The 13,716-nt window shown below is 38.9% G+C and overlaps 1 protein-coding gene across 4 annotated transcripts in view; it reads right to left on the bottom strand.

Moving 5' to 3' along the window:
• Positions 1–791: 791 nt before the first annotated feature.
• Positions 792–13,716, bottom strand: part of kank4 (KN motif and ankyrin repeat domains 4) — an 83,904-nt gene continuing 70,979 nt past the window's right edge. For all 4 annotated transcript variants that reach the window (XM_039600666.1, XM_031760231.2, XM_039600667.1 and 1 more), the window contains exons 4-10: positions 13,096–13,189; positions 9,156–9,419; positions 6,950–7,034; positions 6,643–6,862; positions 6,384–6,526; positions 5,769–5,969; positions 792–4,132 (exon numbers count right to left, since the gene is read on the bottom strand). In XM_039600666.1, coding sequence (XP_039456600.1) covers positions 4,013–4,132; positions 5,769–5,969; positions 6,384–6,526; positions 6,643–6,862; positions 6,950–7,034; positions 9,156–9,419; positions 13,096–13,189 — 1,127 coding nt within the window. In that variant the 3' untranslated portion in view covers positions 792–4,012. The remainder of the gene's footprint in view (positions 4,133–5,768; positions 5,970–6,383; positions 6,527–6,642; positions 6,863–6,949; positions 7,035–9,155; positions 9,420–13,095; positions 13,190–13,716) is intronic.

The following is a 13,716-nucleotide window of genomic DNA, read 5'->3' on the forward strand; positions in this document are numbered from 1 at the left end:
TATCTGAATATACTGCAAGACTTCTTGAACAATGTCCTTCTGAAAGACCAGACCGAAGTGGAGATTTGTTTGGTGAAAATTACAGCACACCTCATATCAACTTTCAAGCATGGTGGTGGAAGGGTGATGAGTTTGGTGATGAGGCTTGTTTGTCAGAACCAGGATGTGGGTACTTTGCAGGCATTAAGTTGACCATAAACTCCTGTAAACCAAAGTATTATGGAATCAAATGTGAGGCCATCTGTCTGACAGCTGAAGCTTGATACAAACTGGGTCATGCAACATGACCCAAACACAGCAGCGTGAAAGTGTCAAGGTGCTGCAATGGCTCAGTCAAAGTTCAGATCTCAACTCGATTGAAAGGCTGTGGTGGAAACTTAAGAGAGCTGTGCATGAATGAATGCCCTCAAACTTAAGCAAGAGTGCAAAGAAGAATGGTTCTTCAACAGTGATGTGAGAGACCGTTAAAGCCAATTCTGCAAGCTAATGTATCACAGGGTGTACACAGGGCTGCATGGCTATAACATTTTATGTGATTTGTTTGAGTATATCACATTTTATCAGTGGGATGTTTCCAGAGTTATAAATCTATTTTATGTTATTTATATGGAACTAATTCACAATAACAGTGACCTCAGGGTTTATATTGTGAGGTAAAGACTATACAAGATTAGAAATTTGAGCAGAGTCACCTGATCTTTTTGTATACTTCACCTGAATGTCATGAATGTGTAATTAATCATATCTGTCACAGCTTAGTGGTTGATCAAAAAAAGTCATATGCGACAACATAAGTTTATCATTTATTTATTTAGAATTAATTCTCTGGTTTGTAACATACAAGCCTGTTGTACAAGGAATATTACAGAGAGGTACAGGTTTTTACATTTGACTCTGTCATGTACGTCGGCTCGGATTTCCACTTTGATATTCAAACAAGGGAGACGTTGCTCTCATAGCTTAAGTCAGTGTCAGATCTGAAATGTCAAGAGTAGCATTAAAAGACACATGACAGTCCACAACCTCGTCAAATCACACTATGTACTATAACCACCCAACCGATGAAAGATAAGTTAAATGATCACATCATCAGGGTATACTCAGTACAGTTTTCAGTCATTCAAAATTCTCATTGAGCTGTATCACTTGAATATTTGTCCATGCATACATAGGTATATTATACGATAAAAAATATAGCATTTGGAATAAATACTATAATCTTAGAGCAAACTGTCAGACAATACTTGTTATATACTTTTCACAATACTGTATGTACATATATTTGGCTGGATTTACAGGAACAGATAAAATACATATTTAGTCCCGTGTGAAACAGATTTGGTTTCAATTCTTTGGTGCTCATGTGAAACCTTATAATATCTGGGTCACAGGGGATTAAACATATAGATTTTCATAGAGACTTATACGCAGGCACGGAAGACCAGATTCACCAGATAATTCCCGCAGCGCCCTCCTGATCGTCCTTTGGCTGTCTGCAATGCAGGAAGCTACAGCTGTACAGAGACTCTTATTTTTGTTCCTTCATACACAGACAGTCAGTGATGATCAGATGTGCTGCACAGAGTTAACATTGAGATTTACTGATGTTGTGTGAACGCAGCGACGTTGTGGAGAAAACCTGTGCTACTTTGTGAGCCCCCACAAATACTTATCTGATTACTAAGTCAGTGTGAAAAAATGTTTTTTCTTGTGTAAATGTACTATATAAGTCAAAGTATATAGATCTATATAATATACTTCATTTAAAATGAGTCTTGCGTCATGGTCAGTCTACATATTTTTATATTTGTGCCCGGAAACATTTACTTGAAGGACTGGGCACTGGTGCAGGATCAGTGGTGAAATCCCACTGCAACCCCCCCAAAATAATACCAATTAAGACAAAATGGTAACGTATTCTGATGACATGATATATTACTATGGCCACAAATATTCAATTGCTAATCTAGTTTTATTAATAAATGATAACAACAGCTGATAGGTTTGATTTGTCTGTATGCTAGAAAAATGTTCGTTTCGTTTCGTTAGCTGTGTAGCTTTTTTTCTTTTGTAAATTCAGACTGGATCATGGTCATAGCTCACACATATGGCAGTTGTTAAAGTGGTAAGTGGTATTCCCCTTTAAATCCCACCTTCAACTCTTTAAAAAAGAGAACAAAGATCAGAGTAGTCATACATACGATCATAATCAGGTGAAAAGAGAGGCTTGCAATGAACTTGATCGATTTGTCTATCAATGTTCTTTTCTAATTTAGGCTTACTCCCCCTATTTCCTTTGCAGTCCATGAACTACATGAATTATTTAAAATTAATAACAATAATAATGTTATATTACAGGTCATTTTATGCCATTCTGTTGTATCATTTCAGCATTTCATTTAACTGTAAACATACGGGACTGTTTGACATCAGCAGCGGCCACTGAGTGGGAAACTGTAAACTTTATGTTAAAGACCGCTACTCCTGCTTTATATTAGCTCAGGAATACGAACGTAGGTTTGTGGTACAAAAACATCAACACTGTGGAAAACATCTTATGTCTTATGTTGTCTGATTAAGGCTCGACTAAGGTCACTCACTCGACCTACTTTATGACTGACAGTAAGGTAGTATTCAATTGCTATTGCTTCTTAAAACGCAAACCCAAGTCCCAGCCCCACCCTCAACCCAACCCTCGGGTCAGATTTACCATGTTGTCTTACCGTTTATGAAATGAGACCACACGAAAGCAAGGACGGGACGATGTGTCTCGTCACACGTAATATAAATAACCAGACTCATTCCAATGTCTGCCACATCCACTGACAGTCTGTGTCTGTTAGTCGTAAAGCCCATGCCATTGTATTTAAACTTGCTACATTAATTTCCTGGAATGTGTCACAGCCAGCCTGACATTCATTGTGCATTTTGTAGCAGTTGCATACATGGTTTGATTTTAAAACGAGCAGGCGAACAAGGCATACATTATATTTGAACTGAAGGCGGCAGATGCAGAGAAAGAGAGAGACGCTATGAGAACAGACAGTACTACAACATACTGCTGTTTAGTACTATAAGACAGCCAGTAGGGGGAGTAAACGTATTGGCATGCAGTACAATCTTCATAAGAGAAGAGCGTTGTCTTTCTTCAGCCTGGTCATGTTGTGGTTATAAAAAATAGTTTAATGTCCCAAAGAAAGGATTTGTTTCTCATTAACACACAGATGATGAGCACCCATGTCCCACATGTGAAAAGCGATGGGTACTACGGCAAAAACGATACACTGAATGTCAAATATATTCTGTTATAAGTTATATTCTGTTATTTAAATTCCTAATGAATGCTTTTCGGAGATATATAATTTCATTTGGACATCAATATTATAGAGGACTATTTACGAAACACATCAACAATTTAAAAAAAAAAAAGTGCAGTAGAAAATACAGTTTTTGTGATTTTTGTGATTATAATCTATCCTACATAAACTATGCCCTCAATAATGGCTTATGTCCAAATATGTAAAGACTGATTTCAATGTCATGAAAGGGAAAAAAAATAGAAAAAATGTATTATTTCATATTCTATATTTGCAAAGGTAGATCATGTGCTTAGTATTTTGCTTTAAGAGTTAGCTGATGATAGGAAGCAGCAGTTCGGAGGCTCTCTCTGTCCACTTGCTAGGCCGCCCAATGTGTTGTCCTGCTTTATAGTCTCACCCCGTGTCCTACTTAACACCCCGTCAGTCACACTTGACACTGTGGAAACGTCTTCTCATCAGGCTGTCGGGGCCCTCAGCTGTGGACCTGAGCGGTTGATGCAGCATATCCATCGACACCCACCAGCATTACTGGCAGAGACGTGGAAGAAAAGCTCCTGCCACGTCTTATGATGTGTACGGTGCCACCGTGTGTTTATTTCGGCGTTTTCTCCCCACGTTGGCGGCCACGGTTAACGGAAACAGAGTGGTTGAGCAGTTGAATGGCGAGCTGGGATGGTTTGGAGAACTCTGACTCAGAGGAGGTCTGCGGTGCTTGTGGACTCTGAGGTTTGGACCTCAGCGTTGGCCTTCAGAAGGTCTATTATGTCTTGTTGAGAGGCTCCTTCTGCCACCAACAGAGCTGTCTGACCGTTCTGGGGGGGAAAAAAACAGACATTTCAAAACACTGCAGTGACTTTTCTGAACCACACAGTGGCAGTGTTGTTTTGGGCTAAACACATTCTCTAGTAACTGAACATCAGGAGTATGGTGCATGCTGAACCTGCCCTGACTCTACATACTAATAAACCCTTTTTACATCCTACAATTGTCTCTGAAATAATAACGGTTTTAAGCCTGGGATGTTTTGTATTGATGTTAAGCTGAATACAAGTAAACCTTGTATTTTGCTTATGAAACATATGTAAGAAAATTTGGGGTATCTTTTGTGTATTTTCCTTTTGTGTTGTTACTTTTTGCACAGGCAATATGATAAAGTAGTGACCTGGATAAGACACTGTGACCAGTATGTGATTGATCTCTTGTTGAAAACGCACTCAAATATCTAATCACTGCCACTGTCACCTACTTACTTATTTGATCATATTTATTTTCTTGCAAGCATATTTTTAAAAATTAATATGCACAGATTACAATAATGTTTTTTTTAAATGCAGCAAGGTAAAATAAATAAACGCTGTCGGGCTTGTGCTGTAATTATGTACCGTGCGAGGATTTATGGCAAGCACTCAAGTCGCGCTCTACCAGCAATTATCAGAAATAAGAACGCTTATCGGTGCTTGCGTCCTTACGGATAACAATCTCCCCAACCCGCTGCTACAAACGCTCTTCAGAATGCAATGACTTGCAAGCACATCTCCTTACAGTTTAAGAAACGCGCTTGATGCCGAGACGTCAGTCAAATGATACAGCTGACACATCTGCAATATCAGGATTCTGCAAGAATATTTTTGCAGAGTATCTTGGTGTTTTTTCGTCCTTCTTTTAATTCTATTAGGCCACATCCCGAGACATGAGCATAAACGTTCTGTACCACATACGGTGTCAATTTTGTCCACTTGTTAAACAAACTGTTTGACTTGCATGAATAGAAAACAATGAGTCGGAGCTGTTTATTTCCCCACTTTGAATATTATTTATGTGCCCGCTACTAAAATATGGTGTGTATTCATGTGTTTTCATAGAGTCACAGTGCAGAAACTATATCAGAGCGATGTAGAATCTGGAAGACTTTTAATGTTGTTTTAGGGTAAGATGCAGCACGGTGTTTGTTGCAACACTGTTGCTACTCTTCCTGTGGCATTTACAAAGCCTCACCTCCACACCTGCATCCATCCTTTTTTTGCAACAGGACACTAAGTGTCTTTGCTCTCCATTTAACGCAGTCAGTCCATTTGCCTCAGTGTTTCTAGGATTGCTTTCATTAGAGAAGTGCTTCGGCAGCGTAAAGCACCGGCCATGATGTGATCACTCTCTGACTGGAGAATCTACAAACTGAAGAAATCAATGCACCGGGCTGAGCAATCAATCTACTTTGTGTGGGCCAGCCATCAGTTCCCATATCCCTATAACCTTACTGAGGGCCCACAGTCTACATTTTTGAGCAAACCAGGTGGTAAAAGCCATGTGACCATTAGTCGAATGCGAACAGCGAAGAATTGTGTGCTGAAATGAATTGCTGAAAGTCTCATAAACGAGAGGTAAAACATCTAGAAGTTTACAACAAGCCACTAAATGGCCTGATTTCAACTGCACAACCTAAAGCTATACCTTATCTTTGAGGCTGGTATCGCAAAGACCTGTCTCCAGCAGCAGGCGAGCGATGTGCGTGTGCCCGTGCTCGCTGGCACACATCAGGGCCGTCGAGCCCTCGCGGTCCTGGGCATTTACATCCGCGCCGCAGCTCAGAAGCAGCTTCACCATGGCAACGCGGCCATGGCTCACCGCAAGCATGAGTGCTGTCTGGCCCGCCTAGAGAAAGAGTGAGAAAAACAGAGATTAGAATTAAACAGTGAGAGGGCAGGAATGATGGGAAGATATATATATCTTACATGCAGACAGAGAGAGAAAGTGACGAGTTAAATAGTACATTAACTTGTTATACAAACATACATAATTGTTTGTTCTGGTGACCTTGATTTGCTTCTGCAGTCCTTTTCATGATTCCTGTGTGGTTTCCACTAAAGGAAATCTTGCAGTTGAGGAAAAAAAACATGTCCTCCTGTAAAGTGACCTACATTTTATACCAACCCTTCACTGCCTTAGGGAATGTATTTACTTCCTTTTCCTATTTTATTTTATTTGTACAACACACCAAACTGTTTGATATCCGTTTTATTTTTAGTTCATCCAGTGTCTAAGTGCAATTGCCGTCTGTATATACACCTGTCTGGAGCGTGCGTTGACATCTCCCACTTTCAACAGTTGCTGTGCCACTTCAAGATCATCAGGGCTCTCAGCAGCCGTCAGTGCAGCCAGCATCACTGGAGTATAGCCTGCCTTATTGAAATTGTCTGTTTCGCACAGGCCTGAATGTACACAGAAAGTGATTGAGTGAGTAAAACAGATGAGAAGCGAAACGTATGCACAGTTATAATCTTTCCTTTTAGTTAGATTTGTCGTTCTGTGTGCTTTTCCGTCTCACCGGTATCCAGCAGCAGTTTGACCACAGGGAAGTTGGAGTGTGACACGCTGTAGTGAAGAGCCATATTCCCATTGCCGTCTGTCAAGTTAACAACATATGGCAGGAGAGTGGGTGTGGTCATCCCCACTTGTCGCAGGTATAATCTGACAGTATCTGCCTGCGAGTCTTTTTGACTGGAGACTCTGAACCACTCCTGGTAGAGCACCACTAAAACCTGGCGCTGAGGAGAGAGACAGAAAAGACAATGGAAAACCTAAAACTTAAAGTCGGGTTACATTTTATTAAGTCCAATCAAAGAAATCCTTACCATTTCTTTATCTGGGGATGAAACCTCCTCCATGCGGTCCTTTACATAAAGGCATGCATCTATAAACCCCTTGTCGACTTTTCCCCTGAAAACCAAAACCATACAACACAGAAGGATTAAGTATGGCCAAGAGCCGGCTTCTGTGGTTGTTGTCTAAATTCTGTCAAAAATTATAACAAGAAAATACAAGAAAAAAATGCCTTGCACGCCTCCGTGGCTTACTCACATCACTCAACAGTCTTGACACATTGATAGCACACGCAAACCTCAACAGTCACAGTTTGCTCTGATTCACTGCCCATTAATATCCAGAGAGCGCTCAAACTGGCCATCCATCACGCAAACTGAGCATCAAGCCTGAGTGGGTCACAATGTGACCTGTACTAGCTCTCCAGCTATAACACCTATACACATATAGAAGCACATCCTGCACGTACCCACAGGAATGATCAGACAGGTGCTGAATGATGAGTTAATATAAGTCCTGCTTTCTCCTCACTGCCTGGGCCCATGGCCATCAGCCCTGTCTGCATACCTGAGACTGATAAGTGATCAGTCAATGACAGGGAAGACAACACTGCTGGTTATTTGCTTTGTCCTAGAACAAAGTATGTCTGTGTGACTATTGAGCACCCTTAATCAAAGGGTTTAGTTGCAAGTTGGAATATGTGTGTGCTTGTGTGAAGCGTATAGTGTGTTTAGTGTGTATATATATTACAGACACACATATGGCAATGAATTTGCACAAGATTTAAAAAAGCATGAGTGTGTGTTAACTGAACTCCCATGCATGCAAGTCAAAGTCCCAATGTAATGCCTCCGGTGCATGTATGAAGCATTAATCAGCACCTGTCCTATACCAAGTATATCAGATAAGGCTGCATACGAATGACTGTTCCAATATTTGTACCTGTGAGCAGAGAATGCAGTCTCTACAGTTTAAAGAATTTACATACACAAATATTTACTAATATTTAACGCTAAAAACCATCTTGTGTTTTAAAATTCATGTAATTAAGTAGTTACCAGTGATATATTAAAAATTTAAGCTCAGAAGTTTAACAGTTTGAATCCGAGCTTTCAGTAGTTTGATCAAAGTGTTGATAAGTTTTTTAAAAGGTTACGTATCCATGTCGGTGTCGAAATAAATGTTTAATATAGCGTTGTCAATTTAAAAATTAAACATTTAAAGATAAAGGTACCATTTAATATAGCATAGCTCTTTTTATAATGGCCAACAAACCTTTATATAGCTTGATTTACTGGCAACTGCTTTGTTAATTGATAAGTTGTGAATTTGTTTTTTCTTTCAGGGTGTAAAGGTAATATTGTACTGTTCACAGTGTCTGTGAAAACGTAGAATCAACCAGAAAAAATCTAAGCTTGATCCATCCATATATTTAAGCTGGCTGTGGTCATAAAATGAGGGAAATAAAGTGAAAAACTTGCACTACAATCAGCTAATTTAAGTTTGCGTGCAGGGGGAGAAAACTTGTGGAGCAGTCTAGAGCTCTTCAGGAGTGGAGATATGGGCATTTAAGTGTATGATGGTGAAGTGCAAACTGCCTCCAGGGCAAAAACAGGAGCATAATAAGCATAACAAAACCTTGGCTCTTTGCAACTATCTGCACAGATATGTCAGCAAAAAGGTAACGAAAAACCCAAAGTGATATTAATATGATATAAGCTGAATGCATGCTGACCCCAGTCCTGCAGCCAGAAACTGAACTTTAACAAGTAACAAAAGCAGCTTTAAGCCTCAGTTTTTAACTGTGTTTGTACAGTAGAATTACTCTGGTGATTGTTTTAAAGTCCCTTTTGGCTGGTTTTCATCTTTGCTTTGTGTTGTTGGTTTTGTGCTCATAAATAGTAAAAGAATGATCCTATGTATTGTGTCCTTAACATAGGGATTTGTGCTGGTTTGTGGAACTGTAGACTGAGGTTTCTATAACTGGTGTTTAAGTGATAATGTGTTTCTGGCCATTGCAAAAAAGTAACGAGTAGTGTAATAAGTAACAAGCGCAACAACTTTTTTGAGTAACAACCCAAACACTGCTTCTAGAAAATTCTGCAAATGTGGTTATTTTGGAGAAACCATTTGATATCATAGCAGACCCAATCTTCAGTTACATTTATGAGAAACACATCACCTACAGTGCAACACAGTAACACAAGATTATAATTTAAACTCTGCTGTCGGTCTCACCCTTCAGCCTGCTCTTCCAGGAGCTCCTGGCTACTTTCTGGATCCAGCAGACCTCTTTCAATCTCCTTCTCTTGAGCTACAGCACTTCCTCCCTCAGCTGGGACCTCTGCATCTTTTCTCTGGGCTTCTGCTCCCTCCTCGGGCTCCTTCTCAGGCTCCTTCTCAGGCTCCTTCTCCACTTCTGGTTCTGAGCTATCTTCCTCTTCTACCTCCACATTTGACTTCTCATCTCCACTGGACTCTTCACTGGATGTCGTCTCATATCTTAAAGAGAACATAATTAAGAAGATGGCAGATTTTATAACAGCTCCACAGAAATAATTCAGATCATTCCACAAGCTAAAGCTTTCCCACATTCTCCAAATACAGAAATCCATCCAAGCCATTTTGTCTGTTATATATTCAGAAATATTTACAGAGTCTACTGAAAATCTAAGTTTGTGCAGCACTAGCAGCATCACCAAGGAAATGTCTAAGCAGGTAAAACTAATATTAAGTCAATGTTAAGTCAGCTCCAGGCAAGACAAGGTAAATACTAACAGGTTATTCCCCTCTAGACTTCACAAGTGAGATGAAAAAGATGTTTGCCTTGTGCAGCCTTGCCCTCATATCCTAACATAAACATAATTTAAACATACATAAAAAGCCACAGACATGTTTGAGCACAAACATAAGCAACCTTGAACAACGTACAACCTTGTTCAGTGAGAAAAGGCTAATGATATGCTGCGGAGGCTGCTGGAGTAGCATGTACATAAGTGTGATTACTGGTGCGCATCATCAAGCCACCTCTGTAAGGCCAGTGATCAGATAAGGTTATACTGAATACCACTGATTCAGACTTCTTGTAGACACACAGACACACAGTGAGACACCACAAGAGACGTTCAGGGGCCACAGCATTCTCTAGATTCCAGAGGAGCTCAAGGGAGAGCAAAGATAGGTTAGACTATCCAAAGAGAAGAAGTATAAACAGCAGACCACTTCCTGCTGTGGGCAGAAGCCTAAAGATAGTCCGAGAAAATATTATTGTCTGACATGTTTGCCTCATTATAAATAACATCTGCATATTTCAGAATTGGGTGGTGGAACATGGAAATGATCAAATATTTATAGTAAAGAAAAGGGGTTGAAATATAAACTAAAGAAATGTAAACTAGATGTCAAAAAGTTTTATATACTCTAATTTATTAAACATAATAGTGTAAGTTTATAAGGAATAGATTCTTGCAATACCATCTGTTACGTGTTCTTCTGAATGTGGGTATGTTTGCAGATCATTGTGTTGAAGGGAGGAAGGAATGGACTACACCACAACAGTCTGCAAAAACACTGCAAAGGTGAGCAGGTCACAAAACAGTGAAGCCCAGGAATGTAAGAGCAGGAACACGGGAATAAAACAAATGCAACGCATGGCAGCCATTTCCGTCATATGCAGGAGATTAAAATAGCCAGGAATTTAAAACAGAAACTTTTTACGTAAGTGATGAGAAATACTGTAAACGACCACAGCAGGATATGAAATAATGCTGTAAAGATGACCTAAGAGCAAATGCAACTTTATAGCCTTATGGAGGGACAGTCTTGTTCCTGGTACTCTGTTGGTTTTCTTGTTCATTGTGTCTTCTTGTGTCCCTCTATTTCTATCATTATGTTTAGTGCAAGTCTTTGTGCCTAAATTTTACTTTGAAGGTTAGTTTTCTCATATCTTGTAGTTTTCCTGCTCTTTCCCTGCTTTGTGATTGTCTACCTCATTAGTAGGTAAATCACCAGAACCAGTACTTAACTTTTCAATAAGAAAATTCTGAAAACACAATGGTACTTTTTTTTCTCTTTTCCAGTAGTTTAGGTACCGTAGGCAGCATATGAACTGATCGGGGTTGTTTAAAGAACAGGATATGCGGATGCTAATCAATGTTAAAAATTGCTAACACATTAAATACCCCTTTGCAGCATTACTGATACCAGCACAGCAGTAGACAAAAACACTGCCCCTCCCTCCACTAGCAGCTAATCACATGAGCAGCAGCACAACAAAGTCGGCAAAGCATCTTAAAGACAACACCGTAACGATTCTAAAGATTAAAGATTCTTAATGAAGAATTTTTCAGGTCAGTAAAGCTTGAAGAACATTTAAGTATTATCACACACGTGTATTATCCACATTGGCTGTCTTTTAAGTCATCATTTAGATAGTGGCTAGTGGCTATGGTTAATTATAAACAGTAATGCTAAAGTGGGAACAAAAGTTATCTTCTTTGTGTCCCAGATTGAAACAGAGAAAGGTCTACCAGTAACAACACCGAAACAGTGTTAGCCTACTTTACCAACTCTGTTTGAACATAAAAAACAAGAAAACACAAATATTTTAGAAATCTGTCAAAAATGTGTTTAAAACTAAAAATTAGACCATTCCCTTAACGTTTCATGGTTTTGCGTCCACTTTTAAGTAATCAAGCATAAAATTCAACCGCTAAAATGAATTGATATGTTCCGGAATGTCAGTAAATAATTTTAATTTAGCATCTGAATCAAAAAATAATAATGTGCTTTACTATGTGTTCCTCCTTTTTCATGAAAGAGTAAATTTGAAAATTTGTGGTTAACACCAATTATATTTTAGCATAAAGAGCTTGCACATACTGCTGGATTAACCATAACAGAAACATAAAATAAAATGTGTTGATAATTCCCATTCCTGTTAATTTAGGGGCGCTGTGGCATAAACAATACACTGGGATGTGGTCTATTAAATTTGTAATGTAGACCTGTCTTACTGCTCTACATCTGTTTCCCTTTGTTTTCCAACCTCTGTTTTCATTTTCAACATAAAGAAAAACTACACATTAGAGAAGTGTTTGAAAAAAATAAAATAATTTTCTGAAACACAAATATCTTAGTATGCTTTTTGTCATGTTATCTGAGCCCTTAAAGCAGTAATTCTCAAACATAGTAGGTGCATAAGGCCTCTGAAGATGGGTGAGGGTGACCATTGGAACCATATAGTGAAGTTATATAATTGAGACACAAAAACAACTTTACTGAATTACTAAACTCCTCCTGAGTTTTATTTCACTAAAATACAATTCCTTTCTTAGATTTAATAAGAGAAAATTGAACTGTGAGCCATGCCAGAAAAAAATTGAGAACCACTGCCATCCCCTTACTTTAAATTCATAAACACACACACACACTGCAACCAGCATCAGCAAATGCTGACATAAGCACGCTAGCACAAATCACCTAGGTGCCATCAACAGAAACTATGCATACATATCACATAATCTAAACACACATTAATGCAGGCACATTAGCACACCAGCAGAAGCAGCAGCAAGGTCAGATTCAGGACAATGTGTCTTTAGTGAGCCTGACAAACAGCAAGAAGCAGATGTCTGAAGTACAGCTTAATGTCCAAGTTTAAAACTGAGTGAACAGTGACAAAGCTGACGCATACACGGCTAAATGACAAAAGATTAAGATTAACACTGCTGCACAGACAGTTTTTTGTCTTGAATGAAAAGAGTGTTTGTTAAAAATGGACCTCATGTACCCTGAGATACAGCTGCATGAAAATCCAAAGTGTCGCCTGTGGATTTCTACACACAAAGATGAAGAAATCAAATAACATCAAATCAAATTTCTCAGACAATCCTGTATCTTTTGCTCTTTGCTCGAAGAAATTTGTGGGTAATCCATCAAACTGAAGCCCCTTTGCATATAGTAACACATCAAACCTAATAACAAATACTTTTATTAAACTAAATCAAGATGAAAGGGGATTTTATCTGACATTAATCAGAAGTGGCAACACATTATTTTTCCTATAAGGATGAACACTGACAAAAGCATGAAAATATAAGTGCACAAAACACATTTCAGCCCACACAAAGATATAAATCACAAAGAGATTGGATGATGACTAAAAAGAAGATTTTACCCTCCATTCACCCCCACAAACTTCAGGTTTTTCTTGGCTCCCTTGTTCCCCTGCTTGCCTGCTGCACCATTTTTCTTCATGATGGATTTGAGACCTAGTGAAGAGGAGGACAGAGCGAGAGGCAGAGGGGAAGATGAAAAATAAAAATGAGGAAAGTAAAAATTAATTAGGTTTCTGTGGAATTTGGGTGTGTGCATGTGTATTTTGTGTGTGTGTGTTCAAGTTCAAGTGATTTGAAACATCTTCACAACTAAACAGTGTGATGTTAGTCAGAGGGCTTCACAGTTTTTTAGTGTTTTAAGATCTGTCACCTTTACAGGCTTATGGTTAGAATAAATACAGCCCTATAACATCAGTGATGCAGGTTTTTGAGCTAAGTACTGATAAGGAGCCCAAAGGTCCATTTCTTCTTTAGTATGAAGGAGGCAGTATCCTTTTTTCACATTTTAAATCATATGACCACAGAACAGTTTTTCACTTTTGCTCATTACATTTTCAATGACCTTTGGCCCAGAGAAGATGGTGACGTTTCTGATTCACGTTCACATCTTTCTTAAGTTTTAACCTACATTTGTGTATGGCTTCATGAACTGTGTTCACAAAGATTTCTAGAAGTGTCCC

Source organism: Oreochromis aureus, linkage group 17, assembly GCF_013358895.1.
Source record: "Oreochromis aureus strain Israel breed Guangdong linkage group 17, ZZ_aureus, whole genome shotgun sequence".
NCBI classification, from domain to species: domain Eukaryota; kingdom Metazoa; phylum Chordata; class Actinopteri; order Cichliformes; family Cichlidae; genus Oreochromis; species Oreochromis aureus.